Source organism: Dermochelys coriacea, chromosome 4, assembly GCF_009764565.3.
Source record: "Dermochelys coriacea isolate rDerCor1 chromosome 4, rDerCor1.pri.v4, whole genome shotgun sequence".
Taxonomy (NCBI): domain Eukaryota; kingdom Metazoa; phylum Chordata; order Testudines; family Dermochelyidae; genus Dermochelys; species Dermochelys coriacea.
The window spans coordinates 95,289,429-95,312,167 of NC_050071.1; the positions used below are offsets into that span (position 1 = coordinate 95,289,429).

Below are 22,739 nucleotides of genomic sequence, written 5' to 3' on the forward strand. Positions count from 1 at the left end.
TTCAGGCTATTGTTGCATTTTTAGCCTTGTTTTTGTCTTTCTATTGTTGAAATGAGTGAATAGGGTTGCTAGGGTTGAATAGGCCAGGAGAAGGGCATAGGTGCGGGAAGCACCCCCAGGTTTTATGTGTGGAGCCAGCATCTGGGGAGCAGGGCACGGAGTCAGCAGCCCTGCATAAAACCTGGGGGTGCTTCAGCACCCCCACACTATGTAGCCACCCCTTTATAAAATCCAGATTTAAGGTCCAGAATACAACTAAAACCCTTAGCTAAAAATCTAACCAACACTAGGACCTAATCTAGGCCGAGCTTCTCACTAAGGCAACACTCTTATACTACAATGAGTTCCCAAGACTAAAACAAGTTCTCAAACTAGACTAAAGCCCACCCAAAAATATGTGTCTAGTGTTGGAAACCAGCTTTATAGTCTCTTATCTCAGCCCCTTACTTTAGCCAATTAGTTTAAATGGGAAGCTGCAGTGGTGCTGCCTTTGCAATACTGCATTCCTAGCACTAGGTGGTACTGTACAAAGGTATAAATAGCAGCACTTACAAGTCCCCTTATATGACCCAAAATGAAGTCCAGCAACTAGCAGCAAACACTGGTCTACCCTGATTATAGAGAAAATTTTGCCAGAATGCTGCCTCAAGGTAAGAATTCCTGTCTCTGTTTTTAAAGAAAAGGGTAGTTACAAGGTAGGGGGACAAGCCAACGCTGCAATGTGTACACTATAATTGGGTTCTGTTTTCCCCTAAGACTTTAAATATAACTCAATAAGGAGTTTGAATGCAAATAACATAGATTATTCAATTATTCCTTTCATAGTTCTACTCCTTAGGTTTTCACATCCTCAGTGACTGCTTTCTCCATCATGTTTCCCATCCCTTTGTTCCATCCTTACAAGTCACTGTTGTGCACTTGTGATAGATGAAGCAAGAATGAAAGAAACTACCATTAGCAGAAATTGTATTCTGAATTAATTCAATCCTATGCCCTGGCTACAATAGAAGCAAAGAATAGCTTCTTCGCCATTATGTTCTAGAAAATCCCAATAAATGGAGCTCTTCCAGGTGACAGATCGCTTGGGAAAAAATGGTTGCCTCTACTCAGGTGTAGAGTTTAGTGTTTTGGATAAATCTGCTCAGAGTGAGACTAGAGTTTGGTCTTTTCTAAGCAGGGTACCACAGTGCTCTATTTTGTCACCTGCCTATTTTAGTCTGTGTCAGAAGTCACCAGGGGAAATGGTTTGGGTTTGCAGTGCCTTCAGTATGCTGATGACACTCGTCTCTATGTCTCTTTCATTGGAACTCCATAGTATGACTGATTGTTTTCCTAGGGTGTGGTATTTGGATAAAATCTAGCTGGGTGAAACAATATAGATAAGACATAGCTGATAGTAGAAGTTTATAAGAAAGAAATGCTGGTGGGGGTGGTGGAAATGATATCTGCTCTTTTAATAGAAGGCAAATGCCTACTGTTTGTTACTAATGTTTGCGATCTGGGAGTCAATGGATTTGTGGCTGCTTCTAGATGTCCAGATTACAATAGTGATCCAGAGGGCTTTTTTCCTTCATTGGTTGGTGAGGAAGTTGCAACTCCTTCCTAATCGGGACTTTGATGTAGTAATTACTTTATCAACTCTAGATGGGATTTTTGGAATGTGGTCTACCTGGGCCTATCCTTGAAGACCACTGGGAAACTTCAGTTAGTGCAGATTCTATCTGCTTGCTCACTTTAAATGTTTTGTGTATGGAGCACCTTACACCTTAGTGCCACAGAATGAATTGTCATCTTCCAGTTTATTTCCAGGTGCAATTTAAGGTGTTGAGTTAGATTTATGGTTTGAGTCCTGTGTATCCTGCAAACTTCCTCTCTCTTCATGCTCCCCTCATGCCCTGGGCCCGGCAGTTCAGATTAGCTGGGTCACTTGATCTGATAGTGCATAGATTTGATTTTCTTTGAGGCTGGAGACACAGGGTGTCTTCAGCAATGGGCTCGCCACTGGAATTCATTTTCTCTTCTTGGTTTGAAAGACCTGAAAAATGACTTTCAGAGCATGTTGTAAGGCCTAACTCAAGCCTTTTGAGGGTGGATTGGTGTCACAGACTAATTTTTTTGGCGATTCGCAGTTGATGAATCAGTTTATGTGAATTTATAGTCATTTTGTACATGCAATTGGAGGTCGTGCTCGGTATGTTATCAACAGAGAATTCTGTTTTGTCTTTTTGATATGTATTTCACATGTATTATGGAATGTCGTCTTTGTTGAACATGTATTGGGACAAATTCTGTAATATTTACATCCCTTGCAACACCACTGAGCACTGTGAAAGTCAGCACAGTTTTTGGCCCATTTAATGTATGATAATACAAGAGGGTGAATAGCGCATAGAGCCAGACCTTGATTGTGTTTCACAGACACAGCTGCACCTGAGTCCTGGCGTGGAGGTGTAACCGCTCGAGGAGGAGTGCAGCCACTGACCCACCTTGTTACAAGGCCCAGGATGTGCTCCCCCTTGTGCCTAGCAATAAGGCCTGTCATTGTGATGAATGACTGTGGGAGCTAGTTTCACGCAGCTGTATTTTATGGAATGCAAAGACTGTTATTATGTCATCCCTGAGGGTGTATAAAGAGGGGTGGATAGGCCTCTTGGGTGTGCCAGTCCCCTTGCCCACCCACAGAAGATCAGACACAAGCTGGCACATATTACCCAGCTTACAGCTACATAGGACAACTCTATTTTATGTTGAACTTTAAAATATATATTTTAAAACAGCAATTGATTGGGCAATTCTTATGTTTCTTAATAAGATATTCTTGCCTTTTTAAAATCATGTACCCTGCTTTGTTTAGCTTGAACATGTGAGGAACTTTTATATGGCAAGATGCTACTTTCCATGGCAAAAATGGGATGTAAATGACTGGAGAAGGGTGTTGGGGATCCTTAAACTTGAGACTCTCGCTCTTTCATTCACACACCTTTTTCTCAGCTCTTCACTTCATGGTTCAAAGTCACACAATTCCAGAATTTTGCACAATAGTGTCTTTCATACTTTGTTTTTGCATCCCTTTCTCTTTTCCTAACAAGAACTGGACATATTCACAGAGTGGCCCTGTGTTATGTGGTGGTTGTATTTGAATGTTTGCTATCATGCAGCTCATTTAACCATTCACAAGTTCTATGAGCTTTACATTTTTACAAAGTTTGGGTGGTTTTGTAAATCCATTAATACCACAAAACTTAATTCACTGAAGCTGGAGCTTAATCTTGGTCATCTCATTAGGGTTGCCTCCTGGCTGCTTTTTGTACTGACTTGCTGATGAAAAAATTTGATATGCCCTTTTTTTCACTTGGGATACATCAGTTTACTCTTCAGTTCACAGCCCTGTGGCCTGCACTGCAGAGTTGTGTTAGGATAAGGTAAGAAAATATCATAAAAATACACATTTGTGTTTGTTTTTTTATGTAAAATGGTTCTCTAAAACATTTTAGCAATAATTTAGCTATAGTCGGCCTTAGGACTCTTTTTGCTGAGGGGAAGGGGAGTTGGTGACCAGTGGCCAGTTTCTGTTGGTTGTGGCAGGTAGTTGCTGTTTTTTCCGCATCTCAGAGGTGGCAACCCTGTGTCTGGTTCATGGGAGCAAAAACCTGAATAATTTCTGATTAAATATTTGTATTAACAACAAAGAGTGTGAATGCTTCCCTGCCTTAGGGGGTGCTGGTGGGGAGGAGCACTCAGAGTTCCCCAAATCATCCTGGGGAAGGATAGAGTTTGACTTCTTAGGTCCTTTGACAGGGTTACTGGCCGAGTGGATAGGAGGGGAGCTTGTATATCTTAGTCCCTCATGACGTTCTCATAAACTAGGGAAATGTGGTCCGGATGAGATTACTATTAGGTGTATAACTGGCTGAAAGATCATACTCAAAGAATAGTGTTCAATGGTTCACTGTCAGACTGGGGCCTGTATTTTTCAGAGTCCCACAGAGGTCTGTCCTGTGTCTCGTAGTAATTAATATCTTCATTAATGACTTGTATAATGGAGTGGAGAGTATGCTTATAAAATTTGCAGATGACACCAGGCTGGGAAGGGTTGCTAGCCCTTTGGAGGACAGGATTAGAATTCAAATTGACCTTTAGAAATGGGATGATTGGTCTGAAATCGAGATGAAATTCATTAAAGAGAAGGGCAAAGTACTACATTTAGGAAGGAAAAATCAAATGCACAACTACAAAATGGGGAATAATTGGAGGTAGTGCTACTGAAAAGGATCTGGGGGGGTATAGTGGATCACAAATTGAATATGAGCCAACACTGTGATGTAGTTGTGAAAAATGCAAATATCACTTTGGGGTGTATTAACAGCAGTGTTGTATGTAAAACATGGGAGGTAATTGTACCACTCTACTCAGCACTGGTGAAGCTTCAGCTGGAATATTATCTTGTAGTTCTGGGTGCCACACACTAAAAGAGATGCGGACAAATTAGAGAGTCCAGAGGAGAGCAATAAAAATGATAAAATGTTTGTTTGGAAAACCTGACTTATGAGGAAAGGTTAAACAACCCAGCATGTTTTTAATCTTGAGGAAAGACGATTTAGAGGGGACCTGATAAATCTTCAAATACGTTAAAGGCAATTATAAAGAAGGATGATGATTAATTGTTCTCCAGGTCCACAGAAGGTGGGATAAGAAATAATGGGCTTAATCTGTGGCAAGAGAGATTTCAGGTTAGATATTAGGAAAAACTTGCTAACTATAAGGGTAGTTAAGCACTGGAATAAGTTTCCAAGGGAGGATGTGGAATCCCCATCACTGGAGGATTTTAGGAAGGGGTTTGACTGGGATCGTCTAGGTTTACTTGGTTCTGCCTCCATGCAGGGTGCTGGACAGGATGAGTAATCAAGGTCCCTTCCAGCCCTATATTTCTAATATTCTGTGTGCCAGGATGTTACAAAACATAGTATGTTGTATTCTAAAGAAATGCAGCCTATAGAAAGTAGAGAATGAAGTCTGAGATGTTTGGAAATGGAAAGTAGCAGTTGCTGATAACTCCTACTTGTACTAGGTTCAGTACATGTTTGTTTGATTCGAACACCATGCACTATTCATTGGTGCATGTATTTTGTGCATTTTGAATTTACAGGAAAAGCCATGTTTATCACTCTGTACCTCAGCTTAACTCAAACATTTTTGAGACAGAAAAATCCCATGTCATTTATAACACACAATTTTTCTGTGTTTTGTATGCCTTGTTGATGGAATGTTATCACATCCCAAAGAATTCTTGTTACTTACTATGAAAATCGTCTTTAGCAAAACAGCCTGCAAACCTGGTATTGGCTAAAGTCTGTAATTTTGGGTAAAAGGAAGCACTATATGCGGATTTTCATTTCAGATTGCTAGGGCAGTGCAAGCTTTCATTGTTTTAAAAAAAAATCTGGACTCATTTTAGGCTGTGGGGCTGACTACAGAGTTCATATTTATGATCAGAAGTGATATTTTGACTTGGGTTGCATTTATCTTTAATAATATCAATTTGCACAAAATGTCAGGTTTTACTGGATTGCATCCTTTTTTTTGTCTTGTGAGTGTTTTGCTGTAAAAACTGCAATAAACTCAGCAAAGCTCTTCTGTTGCAATTTCCACACCAGTAGTAACTAATCCAGGCCCTCCACAGTTAGAACTTTTACTTTCAGAGATTCCATTACATGTAGGGTTGCCAATTTTCTAATTGCACAAACCAAACACCCTAGCCCCGCCCCTTCTCCAAGGCCCTGTCCCCCCTTCACTACATTCACCTTCCCTCAGTGGCTCACTCTCCCCCACTTCACTCACTTTCACTGGGCTGTGGCAAAGCTTTGGGGTGCAGGAGGGGGATGTGGGGCTGAGGGATTCGGAGTGCAGGAGGAGGCAGTGGGTTGAGATGGGGTTGGGGTGTTGTAGGGGGTGCAGCTCTGGGGTGTGGGAGGGGGCTCCAGGTTTGGGGGGCTCAGGGCTGGGGGAGGGGATTGGGGTTCAGGGTTGGGATGCGGGCTTACCTTGGGTGGCTCCTGGTCTGCAGCGCAGCGAGGCTAAGGCAGGCTCCCTACCTATCCTGGCACCGCGCTGTGCCCCAGAAGTGGCCAGTAGGTCTGGCTCCTAGGCAGGGGGGCCACGATACTTTGTGTGCTGATCTCACCTGCAGGCACCCCCCCTCCCAGCTCCCATTGGCTGTGGTTCTCAGGCAATGGGAGTGTGGAGCTGGTGCTAGGGGTGGAGCCCCGTGGCCCCCCTGCCTCGGGAGCTGAACCTGCTGGCCGCTTCTAGGGCGCAGAGTGGTGCTAGGACGGGTAGAGACTAGCCTGCTTTACACCTGCAGCACCGCTGACCAGACTTCTAACAGCCCAGTTGGTGGTGCTGACCGGATGTCCCTTTTTGACCAGGCATTCTGTTTGAAAACCGGACACCTGGCAACACTAATTACATGTTCTGCTTTTTTGTGGTTGATGGGTAAGATCTAGGTTTGGGGTGTGATATTGTGCTGCACCTCTCAGAAGTCACAACAAAGAAGATGCAGTCCAGGAGGACTGATTGCAAAGGTGACTTTAGGCCACCTCTGTGCTTGGAATTTGGGGTGCTCTGGGGTTGGAGTAGCCTCAAAGGCTCCTCTAACTTACTGCCGCCTTAAGTGGCTGTGTGTGGGCTGCTCCACAGCCCAGAATTTCTCTAGCATAGCAAGCTATGGACACTTCTGCCTCTGATGTGGCCCTTTTCTGTCCCGTAGTCTATGGCTGTGTTTAACTCCATACCTCTCCTGCAGCTGGGGAATTCCTCAGAGGGCCCTTTATGATTTCTTTATGCTGCTAGAGTGGAGGAAAGGGCCACAGGAGCCTGTTCTCTGAGTTGGAAGAAAGGTCAATCCTTAGGATGAATGTCAAAAAATAACTTTTAGATTGCCTTGTCATTAACGACAAAACCATACTAAATGACATGTCAACTGGCGGTAAGGCCACCAGATTGAGAATAGGAATCCATTCCAGTTCAATGGAGATCAGTTATGAAAGCTTTTACCTGGCTCCTGTTAAGGGTAATCTTTGTTAGCCACCTGCTTTTTAATTACCTGTGGTATTTATCTCAATATTTGTTTTTATTAGTATGAACGGCAGTTGACATAATCTTCATAGTTATGCACCATTGTTCAGCCTGTGCATCTTGCTTTCCTAAAAACTTGATGAAATTTTTCCATCACAAAAAGAAGATTAACCTACATTGTCCTCCTGAAGTAGAGCTGTTGTACTAAGCAGCCAAGTAAAACAAGTGGGAAAAATATGAAGCAATCCCTAAATAAAGGGAGAGATGAGAGAGAAGGCAAAATCCTCCTCAGTTTAGACTATTCCTTAGTAAAATGCTTAGTAACTACCTAGAATTAATCCATTTAATATTTTTTAATACAAAATTCCAAATTACAAAATGTTGTTTTCAATTCTCTACTTCACTCCTTCATGGAAATAACAGAATTCCAGGTAAGACCAGATCAGCCATTTGCCTGATAGAATTTCAATAGGATTTGAGCCAGGAGTGGTGGAAGCTCCCTAGAAGTGAAGAGCCACTGGTGCCTGAATCATGGTCCTACCCCTGCTCTGCCTCTTCCCCCCCCCCCCAAGGCCCCACCCCAACTCCGCCTCTTCCCCCTGAAACTCCTCCCCCCATCACTTGCCCTTACAGCCAGTAAAAAGTGGGAGGGCATAGCCGTCCATTTTTAAAATGATGGAGCTAGGGGCCTCTGGCTCCCGGTTCCAGTGACCCTGATTTGGTCATCTAGCTCCCTTATGCTCCTTTGAAAATTATAGCCTTATGGTAAATTGATAGTTGGGTCTTATGTACCCTTGACTGGTACTTCCTGCAAACCATTGTCAAAGGCCAGCGCTAGCATGAGTACTCACTTTTGAATAGTACTTTATATAAATTAGACATAGTCTTTATAACAAGTATTTTTCCACGTGTCTTTGAGTCCTGTTTATGCTGGAAAGCTGTAACTTGTCAAGTGCCCGATTTGAGACACTACACAGCCTTGTTTGACAAGTGTTATTCTACCAGAATGTGGTGGAAAAAAGGAGGTCTTTTATTAACTTAAAAAAATCCAGATTAAAAAAAAAGTAGGAAAATATCATGGAAGATACACAATTTTTTTGGTTAAGTAAAGAAATAGTGCTTATTTCCTTGTTGACAATGCTCTTTAAGAACAGATCTCAAATAACAGTATGCTGGAGTAGACACTGTACTCTTCTGAAGTGAACATGGCTAAATGTTTGTTTTTTTCTTTTAAACGAACGGTTCAATGGCTCAGTATCTTACCTTGGAAATGTAGCATTATGGCTACTGCAGTCCTTGAGAGTTAACAAAATGAAGGGAAGAAAATAAATCTAGGGATGAGGTGATAGGTACATACATTAATGGACATAGTAAAGCCAATAAACTACATTGAAAATAATAAATGTGATAGGAAAGACCATCCTTGACCATTTGTCTATAGAATTAACATCTGTCAGGTCTGGGATTTTGACTCTGAGCTGTGATGCTCTTCTCCGTAAGCGCCCCTTTTTATGAACCATATGCCTGTCCAAAGTGCTTCTGCTGTAGAGTTCTCTGCATGATATGGGTCTTCTGTACTGGATGCTGGCACTGTCATATGAATACATGGTGGCTCTTGGGTCACTGATACCTGTGATCACTTCTGAGCTGCTGATCTCATTTCTTAATTCCAGAGTCGTAAGAAGAATGTTTCCCTGGGCATCAACCTGTGGCAAGAAAGGAATGTAGTTTAGATAATTTATCTAGTTAGTTATTATTGCATCAGCATATTTTTTTCCTCTTGCAAATTTGCAAATTTCACTTGATTTTACAAATGAGGAAGCTGCTTCAGGAAGGGTAGAACATCAGTACGATTAAAGATAAGTATTATCTGAAGATATTGTTACTATTCCTCATCTGCCTGATGCTAAAGATGAAATTAATTGTTTAGTGGTTAAATATATTTTATCATGAGATGGTATCTTGGTTTGGGGATTGCTTCATTCAATTATAGGGCACAGTTGTTCCCCTTTCTAAAATTCTCCTGGTTTTACCTTTAAGGCTCAATCTTTGTTATAAAAATGTGACATCCACTTAACAAAGGGTGTCAGGTCATGCTGACATTGTCATGTACTTATGCTGAACATACAATTTTTCTGTCTTTTTTTTTGTTTGTTTTACAGTTTCAGGGCTGTGTGCTCATTTCTAAAACTTATTGTTGCTATGGTTCATGACAGTGGGCTTCCTTCCCAAGAAAAATGTCCCAGGCTATGGATGTGTCTTATCAACCAGCTCCAGCAGAATGCGTATTAGCCATCTTTTGTAGTGATAGAAATAAGTATAAATGTATATTGTCCTGCATAGATTTAAAGTCTGGATATTAAAATACATAGGCTGCCAATGTATGGGTAGGAGAGGCAGGTGAGCTGTTTTTTAGCAAAGAGTTGATTCTATGTGTGAATTAGCGTGAACAAACTTCAGTTTTGTTTTACAAATGTACTAAAATGTTCAATGGATGCTTAATGTGGATGCATTTCAACCTGTTCCTGAATTAGTTGTTTCAACTATATTTTCACTTATTTGATATTCATTATTTATGCTGTCATGATTGGTCACCTACAGTACATAGCATTGTTGCTGCTCCTGCATTAGGTGACCCGAAATTTACAAAAGGAGTTAGCACTTCTGGAACAAATAACAAATACTACAGCCCTGTATGCATCTCAGAACCCTTGTTCATGTTGGTAACATAGTCCTTTGCAAACCACCTCCCAAACTGGCTGTGAATGAAAAGCAAACAAAAAGGGGTGCAGCTGGGCCAAATTGAATATTGATTTTATATTCACTAAAATGGTCACAAATGACATCCTCCCCCACTCTTTACCCTTCTCAAATTTGCATGTACTCCTGAGTGGTAAAACTTCTATTGGTGTAGGAATGCTTTTGGCTCTCCAGGATAATGTTCTAATTTTGGGAAGTGTTAGGAATATAAATATTTGAGAAATCTCCTATAATAGTTCATATTAGACAAAGATTCATTCTAGGATTGCCAACTTTGCCAATTTTTATTTTTGCCAATTTGCCAATATTTAAAAACCAGACACTCCAGCAGGAGTCCAGAACCTCCCCTGCCCCACACCTTCCCCCTGAGGACAAGGCCCCACTCCTGTCCCACCCCTTCCCCCAAAACCCTGCCCCCCGTTTGCTCCTCTTTCCGCCTCCTTCCATTGCTTACTGCTTTTACCCTCTCCCCACTTCCTGTGTGGGTCAGGATGGACTTGCCTGCAGAGCTGGGCTGGGAGCTGCAGCTGCCCAATGCAGGTAGGAAGCAGCCTTGGCTGAGTAAGGGCTGGCGAGGGTGATGACTCAGCCCCTCCCTGCTTCTCCTGCCTGCAGTAACCGTACTTTAGGTGTCCAGTCAGTAGATCTGACCAGACACTAGCAGGTCCCCTTTTCGACCAGACTTTTCGGTCAAAAACTGGTCACCCTAATTCATTCAGAAAATAGACATCAGACATACGATTTTTGAAATCTCTTCTTTCAGTTTTGAGTATCAAAGCTATTCTCTTCCCACTGATTGAACAGGGACCCAAGCTACTTTGTTTCCTTGGAACACTCAGAAACTCATTTCTTCAATTTCTACAGGTCACTCCAGTATTTGTAAAGATTAGGGAAGAGACTCCCAAAGTGGTCAGTGGACTACTGGTGATCTGTGGAGCAACATCTGGTGGTCTGCAGAGAACTGGATGGTCACTTGGGCCTGGCCTTCAGTGGGAGTCTTATCATTGATGCCAGTAGGTAATGGGATTAGGTCCACAGTGTTGGGTTTGCTTGTCTCCAGTCATTAAAATATGACAAAATACATTAAATACATCCTTAATATTATTTTTCTGTGATAGCAATTGCTGTAGTTGCTACAGGAATGTCATGCAGTTGTGAATCAGTGCACAGTCTGCAGAATAATAAATGGCAAGGAAAGGTGTCCCCAAGAAAATCTTTATTTTTTGTTTTTATTTTTTTTAATGTGTGGGCCTCACAATGGGAAGGTCAGCGAACCTCTGTATTAGGAACTTCCAACAACTCTTATGAAATACCAGTTGCACAAAGAGGCTATCAGTTCTTGCATTGTTTCTGAGTAATGGATGCTGTTCTCACAGCTTTTTTTTCTTTTAGATCCTCCTCCTAGACTTTTCTAACATGTTAAAATACAATTTTAAAGCTTACATTCAATAGTTGATCCTGTTGCATGTAGCTATAGATTATGATTTTATCACTATTTGAAGAATATTGCCAGAGTGAAACTCTTTTCCAGTGTCATGCTAAATTATTTGTTCATGCTCTAATCATCTCAAGGCAAGACTGTCATGATTTTTTTTCCTAGCTGGAGTGCAGTATTTGATAAATCCAGAGGATGCAATTATGGCTGAATGGCTACTTTCTAGCTTCAAATTATTATGGCACATCATCCCCCATCCCTCCTCTTCTTCTGCATTGGCTTTCCATCGTGTTTCATAGTCAACTTAAAATACTTAACTTTTAAAAGACTCAAGGACTTGAGATCCTCATATAATACAAGTTTAGGGACCTCGAGAGCTCCCTGTATTGAGGCAGGACCAAGTAAACCCAGACCATCCCTGACAGGTGTTTTTTCAACCCATTCTTAAAAACCTCCATGGGGGGGAGGGGGATTTCACAACCTTCCTTGGTAGCCTATTCCAGTGTTTAAGTACCAGTATAGTTAGACCATAGATATCTAACCTACATCTCCCCTGTTGCAGATTAAGCCCATTACTTCTTGTCCTACCCGACTTTAAGCCATAAAGTTACCATAAAGAATTGGAAGTTTCGGATTCTGTTTTTCTTCATGGAATTTCTTGAAGGAGGAAAGAGATGCAAATATCAGAGAAGGAAGAATCCATCAAAAGTGAAAAATGGTTATGTCTGGAGTTAAGGAAATGTCATCCAGAAATTACTTTTACATTTATAATGGATTTATTGAAATAAAGAGTAAAAAAAATTAGGGTATGGATGGTTCAGGCAAGAATTCTGTGCATTTAGTAGGTTAAAAAAGAAGTGATTTTTAAATGATTACAATTAGGAGCCAATTTAATTGAATCAATTAAATTGATTCATATGGATGCTTCTTTGTAAACTAATATACGCTCACAGTTTATTGCAAGCCAAGTGCCATATGAATTGGTGCTTTAACTTAAATGTTATGATCCTGTTACATTTTTAAATGAGTTTTTAAATCATTTTAAGCTCGCTGATTTGAATAATCAGCAAAGCAATTCACCACCTTAGAATTATAGGTCTTACAATTCATAGCAAAGTGTTTATGGTCTCTAAGAAAAATATCCAAAAGAGAAGCAAACTAGTTTTTTATATATATATTCTCTGATCAAATGATATGGAACTCAGTCATCAGAGGATTTGACCCCTGTGTCTTTAATAGTCATTTCAGAGTGTACTAAACTTCAGATCAAAATACTGCTTTTTAAAAATCAAAAGTATAGCAGATGTTTAATTACTGAGGTATAACAAGAATCTTGAAAAAAATAGGCAACCGCCAAAAAAAATCTCCAAAAGAGACTAGCTTGCAGAACTGTCATACCTGACTACAGAGAGAATCTTTTATTTAAAAGTGTGTTAGCTCAGACACTCTGCTTCTGTCCCCAGACCTGAAGAAGAGCTCTATGTAGCTCAAAGCTTGTATTTCCATCAATAGAAGTTGATCCAATAAAAGATATTACCTCAGCCATCTTGTCTCTCTCATATTCTGGGACCAACATTGCTACAATGACACTGCAGACGATCCTTGACTACATTAATTTTAGATGGAAATATCTGTTATAAATTTCAAATTAAAACTATGTAGATTTAGTGTTTCTTTAAAAAAATAATTAAAAAATCTTACCACCACCAAGACCTAACACTGGACAACAGTTGGTTGTGCCTGGGGTAATGTGCTGTCCCAAGACCAGCCTAGGAAGCAGATTCTGACTTGGTCATAATCTGCTTTCAATTTTGGGGAACACATCCCAGCCCTATACCTAGTGCAGATTACATCCCCTGGTGCACAGGCACATTTGTGCTGGTCAGAATACTAGAGATTGTGGGGATGCAACCAAGGCTCTGCCCACTCCATGTTTCTGCCTGCTCACTCTTCATCCACTTGCAAGAGAGAGTGAGTACACCTGACTCCCTTACTCTCCTGAATGGATATGCAGGATGCACCATGACCTGCCTCACAATGCATATTACTAATTTGGATTAACTCCCAATATAACCTTTCAGATATACTGCTGGTGATCTATAAATAGAATAGAATGCTATCTAGGGAGAGAAATGTTGCCATTATCCTTTACAAATATTTTGACTTCACACATACTCAACCTTGGAAATGTTAGCCAGGATTTTAAAGTGATGCTTGCCTTGCAGAGAAAACTCTTTTGCGGATTTCTTTAAGGCATCTCAAAGTGGGACATCAGAAACCCTGAGTCATGTCTGAAAATCAAGCTGTGTAGAGTGATGGATTTCTGACATTTTGCTTTGTGAATTACATGCAACTTTGCCCATTTAGGAATGAATGTAAACTAATAATTTCCTACAGTAAGCCAAGGACATTTGCATAAGTCCTTACATCTAGAACATACATACAGATCTGTAATTTTACTTCTGTGAGACATCACAATGACTTCATTGGGACTGTTTGTGTGTAAGCATGTGCAGGATGGAATCCAGATAGAGAGTGATTGTTCCTATGATTAAAGGATAGGACTGACAGTCCGGAGAGATGGGTCAGTCTTGGAGTTACCTTGGGTAAACTCTGAGTCTTAGTTTCACCATCTATAAAATGGGGATAATAATGCCCTATCCAGTGATAATCTGAACCTAAGTTAACTTTTGTAAGACACTGTGCAAGCCTCTGATGACAGTGGCTATGGAAATATAAAGTATAGTTACACAGTTGGGCTGTTATCTGAAGATGACCTAAACGGTTTATAAGGAGAATTATAAAATGTGATTGAGCTGATCTCTTGTTAATCAACTAGCCTTTCTAAAAAAAAAAATAATAAAAGTTTAAATATCCTTCACATTTCAAACAAATGATGTAGTTTACATTGAACATTTCTTTATAGTGAAAACCAGGGATTTCTCTATACCCCCCTGAATTTCCCCAACACCCCATCCCCCCAGTTTTGTGAACTAGTTACATGCAGTGTTGCCAATTAGTGATTGTTTGGACATTTGAATTGAAATTGAAACATTAATACACACTTTAAAAACATATAAAGTGTATGATAAAATATGTGTATCTGAAAAAGTGTAATAGATTTGAAAAGTATGAACATAGACTAGCTTCCTTATACAGCTGTTGTTTTTTATGACCATGTCAGTGCATTCATTTTGGCGATGTTGGCCAACCTAATAATTTCAAATTATGATTTGTAAGCAAAGTCTAAATGAGCTCTCCCTCATAGCTAGTGATGAGCTGGCAGCTGGGGAGAAAGGAATCAGGAACAGATTGTATTTACATTCACACCTAATCTACCTAGGTGTCCAGCAAACAGAGCTGTGTTACCCAAGTGATAGATTTTGGCTGGGGTTGGGTTACAAATCGCTTGAATGCGGGGGGGGGGAATGAAATGTTGTTCTTATTGTATGAGTAAAGGGCAGTAGAACTGTACTTAGAACTGTGCTGATTGAGGGCATCAAGAGAGAGGGTGAGGGCAGGTGTTTTGCTTGATGGTCTGCCTGAGTCGCAAGTACTATTTGACCTGCCCCTCTCCACTGTTTAAAGACAGAGCTGATTAGGTTCCATGGATAGTCTTTTGTTTTGTTAAGTGATCACTACAGCTGAAATCACTGATAATCAGGTCTCAGTGCTTGGACCTGCTGTGGGACAGTATTTCTGTGGAAGAGAAGGCCCAGTCTGCACTAGCAGTGAGGTTCCTCAATGGAGAGCTCAGCTGAAATCACTGAGAGGAACCTCAAGAGAGCAACTTGCAGAGGTCACAGTGGCAGGTGGCAGCAGAAGGTGACAGCGCAGGGCCATTGGCAACAGAGCAATGGCCTGAACGGTGGCACAATGAACAACAGTGGCCAGAGTGAACAGTGAGCAGCTGGAGGAATAAGCAAGGTGCCTTCTTGCCCCCCCAACTGGGAGGTGAACTGATGTGAAAGCACCTCTGAACTCTGAGTCTCTATAGACCAAGGACAACACTGGTGAATGTTAATGAGGCTGTTAAGAATGCTGGAGACATAACACAGTTCATGCGAACAAACGTGGCTGTGGCATCATACTTTCTATTTAAGCAAGCGATACCACACACTACAAACTGGAGACCAATGTTAAGTGCATTGTCTCTTGTTCATCCTGAAGTTGAACACTGGTTCCGAACAAGACCAGCAAATGCTCATATCTTTCTGCAAGGAAACTCAATTGACTGGTTAGAAGCATGTGGTGCAACAGTGAAAGACTCAACAGTTGAAAAAGTGAAGAACTCTCTCACCACATTGAAAAAATTTGCATACATGGCTGATGAATGCACTGATGCAAATGGGTATTAAGTCACTGTGTACATTATCTTGATGTTAGTGGTAGGCCAGTAGATGCATTTCTAGATGTTCAAGTTATGGAAGATGCATTGGCTGCATCTGTGACAACCCACATCTTAGAAGAGTTAAATGCTTGTCAATTGGACCCCAAACAGATGGCTGCTTTGCATTTGATGGAGCTGCAAACTTCTCTGGAAGATATGGTGGAGTACAAGCTTTGCTCAGAGAAAAGTGTAACCCTAATCTCTCCTATACACACTGCAGAGGCCATCTACTCCAACTAGTGCTAGTACGAGCTGCAGACTCTTCAAAAGACATTTTAAAAGCTATAAATTTAATTTCTTCATTATATTCTTTTTTCAGCAAGAGTCCAAAAAAACTGAATATCTTGGAAAATATAGAAGAGACACTGACTGAAGTTCAAATTTCATAGAATCATAGAATCATAGAATATCAGGGTTGGAAGGGACCCCAGAAGGTCATCTAGTCCAACCCCCTGCTCAAAGCAGGACCAAGTCCCAGTTAAATCATCCCAGCCAGGGCTTTGTCAAGCCTGACCTTAAAAACCTCTAAGGAAGGAGATTCTACCACCTCCCTAGGTAACGCATTCCAGTGTTTCACCACCCTCTTAGTGAAAAAGTTTTTCCTAATATCCAATCTAAACCTCCCCCATTGCAACTTGAGACCATTACTCCTCGTTCTGTCATCTGCTACCATTGAGAACAGTCTAGAGCCATCCTCTTTGAAACCCCCTTTCAGGTAGTTGAAAGCAGCTATCAAATCCCCCCTCATTCTTCTCTTCTGCAGACTAAACAATCCCAGCTCCCTCAGCCTCTCCTCATAAGTCATGTGCTCTAGACCCCTAATCATTTTTGTTGCCCTTCGTTGTACTCTTTCCAATTTATCCACATCCTTCCTGTAGTGTGGGGCCCAAAACTGGACACAGTACTCCAGATGAGGCCTCACCAGTGTCGAATAGAGGGGAACGATCACGTCCCTCGATCTGCTCGCTATGCCCCTACTTATACATCCCAAAATGCCATTGGCCTTCTTGGCAACAAGGGCACACTGCTGACTCATATCCAGCTTCTCGTCCACTGTCACCCCTGGGTCCTTTTCCGCAGAACTGCTGCCGAGCCATTCGGTCCCTAGTCTGTAGCGGTGCATTGGATTCTTCCATCCTAAGTGCAGGACCCTGCACTTATCCTTATTGAACCTCATTAGATTTCTTTCGGCCCAATCCTCCAATTTGTCTAGGTCCTTCTGTATCCTATCCCTCCCCTCCAGCGTATCTACCACTCCTCCCAGTTTAGTATCATCCGCAAATTTGCTGAGAGTGCAATCCACACCATCCTCCAGATCATTTATGAAGATATTGAACAAAACGGGCCCCAGGACCGACCCCTGGGGCACTCCACTTGACACCGGCTGCCAACTAGACATGGAGCCATTGATCACTACCCGTTGAGCCCGACAATCTAGCCAGCTTTCTACCCACCTTATAGTGCATTCATCCAGCCCATACTTCCTTAACTTGCTGACAAGAATGCTGTGGGAGACCGTGTCAAAAGCTTTGCAATTTGTCCAACCTGGGAAAACCCTCTGGCTTTCTCATGAAATTTAAGACTTGGCTGTAGTCTTAAAATTACTCCAGATGTTATTACTAGCTTTGGAAAGCATCTACCAAGATGGGATGGATCTAAGTAGCGAGGCTGGTGGATTACTTTTGCTATTATGTTCAGAGAAGACTATTGTCATTCTTTCTCTTGTAAGTGTACTGTTGAAACCACTTTGGTCATTAAACAATGCCATCCAGGCATTTGCGTCAACAGTAGTAGATCTTTGTCCAGCTATAGAAGCTACATTTGGATCAATCAGAGAGCTGTCCATTGGAAAAAGTATTGGAAGAAGCAAAGATTTCAGTCCAGAAGTTGACTAATGAAAGCATTTATATTGAATCCTTAAGTGAAGAGGACAAGAAGTGTTTGTTTAGACAACTGAAAAAGTACACAGACTTGATTCTTAAAAATCTACAACAGCGACTTCTAGATTCTACTCAACCTCTACATAGCTTTTACAGATCCCTGTCCTATAAAACACCAACAGTTGAGTGGAATGAGGCACTACCAGCAATGGGGCTGAGAATTTGAACAGAGTGGAATATCATATGAATGAATGAACGAATGAAGATTTGACTTCAACTTCTTTTTTTATCATCACTAGTGGCTCGACCTGATCTTTATGCTATGTTTCCTGGGATGAAAGAAGTAGGAATTCATCTCTTGCTACTCCCAGTCACAACAGCTACAGTTGAGCATTCTTATTCATCATTGAATAGAATTTTGTGTTCTGAAAGAAGTCGCCTTCTGCCTGATCATGTGAATAACCTAATGAGCATATCAATTGAAGGAATGGAAGTACCGGACACACAAGAAGCCACCAAAGATGAACGTATTGCATTCAAGAAATTCATTAACAGAGTTGTGCAAAATTATAACAAGAAACCAAGAAGGATGTAGATGACGACTTCATAGAAGGCTTGAGTAGCCAACTTTAATTTGTGTAATTTTTAAAACATGCATTAAATCTAGTAAAAATGGTCATTAAACATTTTTCAGTTTTACTATGGTGCCATACAGCCCGTCTTCATCCTCACGGTCTCACCCCTCATCGGCCCTGACCTCCACCCCCCGCCCCCAATTTCAATTTCTGGGGAAAACACTGTTGAAAACACATCACTTTTAGTCTTTGCTGAATTTACAATTTTTTTTTAGTCCACTCTGTTTTTCACTCTAAGCCCTGGTCTACGCTACGGGGTTAGGTCGAATTTAGCCGCGTTAGGCTGATCTTAAAATGAATGCATCTACATAACCAACCCCGTTCTGTCGACCTAAAGGGCTCTTAAAATCAACTTCTGTACTCCTCCCCGTCGAGGGGAGTAGCGCTAAAATCGACCTTGCTAGGTCGAATTTGGGGTAGTGCAGATGCAAATCGACGTTATTGGCCTCCGGGAGCTATCCCAGAGTGCTCCAATGTGACCGCGCTGGACAGCACTTTCAACTCCGATGCACTAGCCAAGTACACAGGAAAAGCCCCGGGAAATTTTGAATTTCATTTCCTGTTTGGTCAGCGTGGTGAGCTCAGCAGCACAGGTGACTATGCAGTCTCCCCAGAATCACAAATGAGCTCCAACATGGACCGAAAGGGAGACACTGGATCTGATTGCTGTATGGGGAGAAGAATCTGTGCAGGCCGAACTCCAATCAAAAAGAAGAAATGCTAATATAATATATATGCCAAAATCTCACAGGGCATGATGGACAGAAGCTACAACAGGGACACACAGCAGTGCCGCGTAAAAGTCAAGGAGCTCAGGCAAGCCTACCAAAAGACAAAGGAGGCAAACGGTCACTCCGGGTCAGAGCCCCATACATGTTGCTTCTATGATCAGCTGCATGGCATTCTAGATGGGGACCCTACCACTACCCCACCACTCTCTGTGGACACCTGCAAGGGGGGAGTCTCTCACAACAGGGAGGAAGATTTTGTGGATGAGGAAGAGAATGTGCAGCAGGCAAGTGGTGAATCCGTTCTCCCTGGCAGCCAGGACCTTTTCATCACCCTGCAGCCAATACCCTCCCAAAGTGGGATACCCGACCCTGAAGCCGGATAAGGCACCTCTGGTGAGCGCACATTTGTAACTACAGTACAGCGTTTAAAAGCAATAGTGTTTTAATGTTTGATTTTCCCTGAAGAATTGGGATGCATTCGTGGCCAGTACAGCTACTGGAAAAGTCTGTTAACATGTCTGGGGATGGAGCGGGAATCCTCCAGGGACATCTCCATGAAGGTCTCCTGGAGGTACTCTGAAAGTCTTTGTAGAAGGCTTCTGGGGAGGGCTGCCTTATTTCATCCTCCACGGTAGGACACTTTACCACGCCAAGCCAGTAGCAAGTAGTCTGGAATCACTGAAGCACAAAGCATGGCAGCGAATGGTCCTGGGTTTTGGTCACATTCAAGCAACATTCAGGCTATATCTTTCTGTGTTAGCCTGAGGAGAGTGATATCATTCATGGTCACCTGGCTGAAGTAGAGGAATTTTTGTAGGGGAACAGTAAAAGGGTTGTTTGCACTTGGCTAAAAGGGATCATCCTGGAGAATAGCCCTGCGGTGCGGGAAGGGATTAGGGGATCATCCCAGAGAATAGCCACACGGTGGGGTAGGGAGAGGTGTGTGCTGCACATCCACCCAAAAACCGCAGCCCCTCCTTTTAAATGTGAAACCCAACCGGCATTGCTTGCTATGGGAAAGGATGGCAGTTTGAAACCATTCCCACATTTTATGAAGGCGTAAGAAGCCCACTCTGCGTACCAAAAGGCTTACCATGGCTGCCTGGAAACCAAATTCTGTTGCCCAGCTGTTTGTGATGTGTCACCATACCAGCAGGTGCTCAATATAAAAGGCAAAATGCGACCTTGTACCTAAAGCATATGTGCTGTCTGCTGTGAATTGCTTGATTCACTGTGAAAGAGTCTCTCCCTTTTTGTTCTCAGAAATGTATCATCTTAAATTTTACTCTCTCTTTTTATCTCTCCCCAGGTGCAAATCTTTCTATGCTCCCTCTATCATCTCCATCTCTGAGGTTATCGCAGATTAGAAGGCAAAAAAAACGCACTCGCAATGACATGTTTTCTGAGCTCATGCAGCCCTCCTGCACAGCTTAATGCATGGAGGCATTCAGTGACAGAGACCAAGAAAACATTAAGCGAGCGCAAAGAGCAGAGGCAGGAGACGATGCTGAGGCTAATGGCGGAGCAAACAGACATGATGCAGCATCTGTTGGAGCTGCAGGAAAGCCAACAAGAGCACAGACCACCACTGCATCCATTGTATAACCGCCTGCCCTCTTCCGCATGTTCCATATCCTCCTCACACAGATGCTCAAGAACACGGGGGGAGGCTCTGGGCACCCAGCCACTCCACTCCAGAAGATGGCCCAAGCAACAGAAGGCTGTCATTCAAACAGTTTTGATTTGTAGTGTGGCTACAATAAGCAATGTGGCCTTGTCCTTCCCTCCTCCCCCACCCCACCCCACCCGGGCTACCTTGTCAGTTATCTCTCTTTTTTTAAAATTAATAAAGAAAGAATGCATGGTTTCAAAACAATAGTTACTTTATTTCCTTTCTGTGATCAAAGGGGGGACAGTGGTTGGCTTACAGGGAATTAAAATTAAAAAAAGGGGGCGGGTGTGCAGCAAGGAGAAACACAACTGTTACACCATAGCTTGGCCAGTCATGAAACTGGTTTTCAAAGCCTCTCTGATGTGCAGTGCGCCTAGCTGTGCTCTTCTAATCACTCTGATGTCTGGCTGCTCAAAATCGGCTGTCAGGCGATTTGCCTCAACCTCCCACCCCACCATAAACGTCTCCTCCTTAATCTCACAGATATTACAGAGCACACAGCAAGGAACAATAACAATGGGAATGTTGGTTGCGCTGAAGTCTAACCTAGTCAGCAAACAGCACCAGCGAGCTTTTAAACATCCAAAGGCACATTCTACCACCATTTTGCACTTGCTCAATAGTTGAACTCCTTACTGCTGTCCAGGCTGACTCTGTATGGCTTTATGAGCCATGGGAGCAAGGGATAGGCTGGGTCCCCAAGGATAACTATTGGCATTTCAACATCCCCAACGGTAATATTCTGGTCTGGGAAATAAGTCCCTTCTTGCAAATGCTCGAATAGCCCTGAGTTCCTAAAGATGTGAGTGTCATGCACCTTTCCCGGCCATCCCACGTTGATGTTGGTGAAAGGTCCCTTGTGATCCACCACTGCTTGCAGCATCATTGAAAAGTACCCCATGCGGTTTATGTACTGGTTGGCAAGGAGGTCCAGTACCAAGATAGGGATATGCATTCCATCTATCACCCCACCACAGTTAGGGAACCCCATTGCAGCAAAGCCATTCAGTATGACCTGCACATTTCCCAGAGTCACTACCCTTGATAACAGAACGTCAGTGATTGCATTGGCAGCGCCTACAGTAAATTTGTCCACTCCAAATTGATTCCCGACCGACCGGTAGCAGTCAGGTGTTGCAAGCTTCTACTGGGCTATCACCACTTGCTTCCCAACTGTCAGGGCAGCTCTCATCTTGGTATTCCTGTGCTTCAGGGCAGGGGAAAGCAACTCACAAAGTTCAAGGAAAGTGGCCTTATGCATGCGAAAGTTTTGCAGCTACTGTGAATCATCCCATACCTGCAACACTATGCAGTTCTACCAGTCTGTGCTTGTTTTCCGAGCCCAGAATCGGCATTCCACAGTATCAACCAGCCCCACTGCCACCATAATGTCCCAATTGCCACAGCCCATACTTTCAGGAACGTCTGTGTCCATGTTCTCGTGCTGGCGTTTCTTAGCCCGGTTCTGCACATACTCCAGGATAATGCACGAGGTGTTTACAATGCTCACAACAGCAGTGGTGAGCTGAGCAGGCTCCATGCTTGCTGTGGTATGGTGTCTGCAGGGGTAACCCAGGAAAAAAGGCGCAAAACAATTGTCTGCCATTGCTTTCACGGAGGGAGGGAGGGGCGACATATACCCAAAACCACCTGTGACAATGTTTTTGCCCCATCAGGCATTGGGAGCTTAACCTAGAATTCCAATAGGCAGTGGAGATTGCCGGAACTGTGGGATAGCTACCCACAATGCACCACTTCATGAGTTGATGCTAGCCACGGTAGCACTCCGCCAACTTAATGTGGTTAGTGGGGACACACACAATCGACTGTATAAAATTGATTTCTAAAAATCTACCTAATTTTGTAGTGTAGACATACCCTAAGAAAACTTCAGTGAAGCTGCTTAAGACCTAAATCACGACAGACCACATGTGCATGAATCTTCATTAGTGATATCCCTTGGGGGTGACTGCTCAGTAAAGATTAAAGAAACTCAAGTTAGTACATTTATCTAGAGGATGATGAATGCTGTATCAAGCTTCATGGCTTTTAAGCAACATTGAAAGACAGTCCAAAATAGTTTTGGCTGCTCTCATTGCAATTTATTGTCAGAGGACTAGCCTCAGAAACTTTCAATTTTGTCTAGAGTGAATTGAGTTCAT

The 22,739-nt window shown here is 42.4% G+C and overlaps 1 protein-coding gene across 1 annotated transcript in view; it reads right to left on the reverse strand.

The window, feature by feature from the left end:
• Positions 1 to 8,070: 8,070 nt before the first annotated feature.
• The window catches only part of GABRB1 (gamma-aminobutyric acid type A receptor subunit beta1), a 251,244-nt gene continuing 236,575 nt past the window's right edge, over positions 8,071 to 22,739 (reverse strand). Inside the window, exon 9 of the mRNA XM_038399630.2 lies at positions 8,071 to 8,780. Within this exon, the coding sequence (XP_038255558.1) occupies positions 8,433 to 8,780 (348 nt within the window). The 3' untranslated portion in view covers positions 8,071 to 8,432. The remainder of the gene's footprint in view (positions 8,781 to 22,739) is intronic.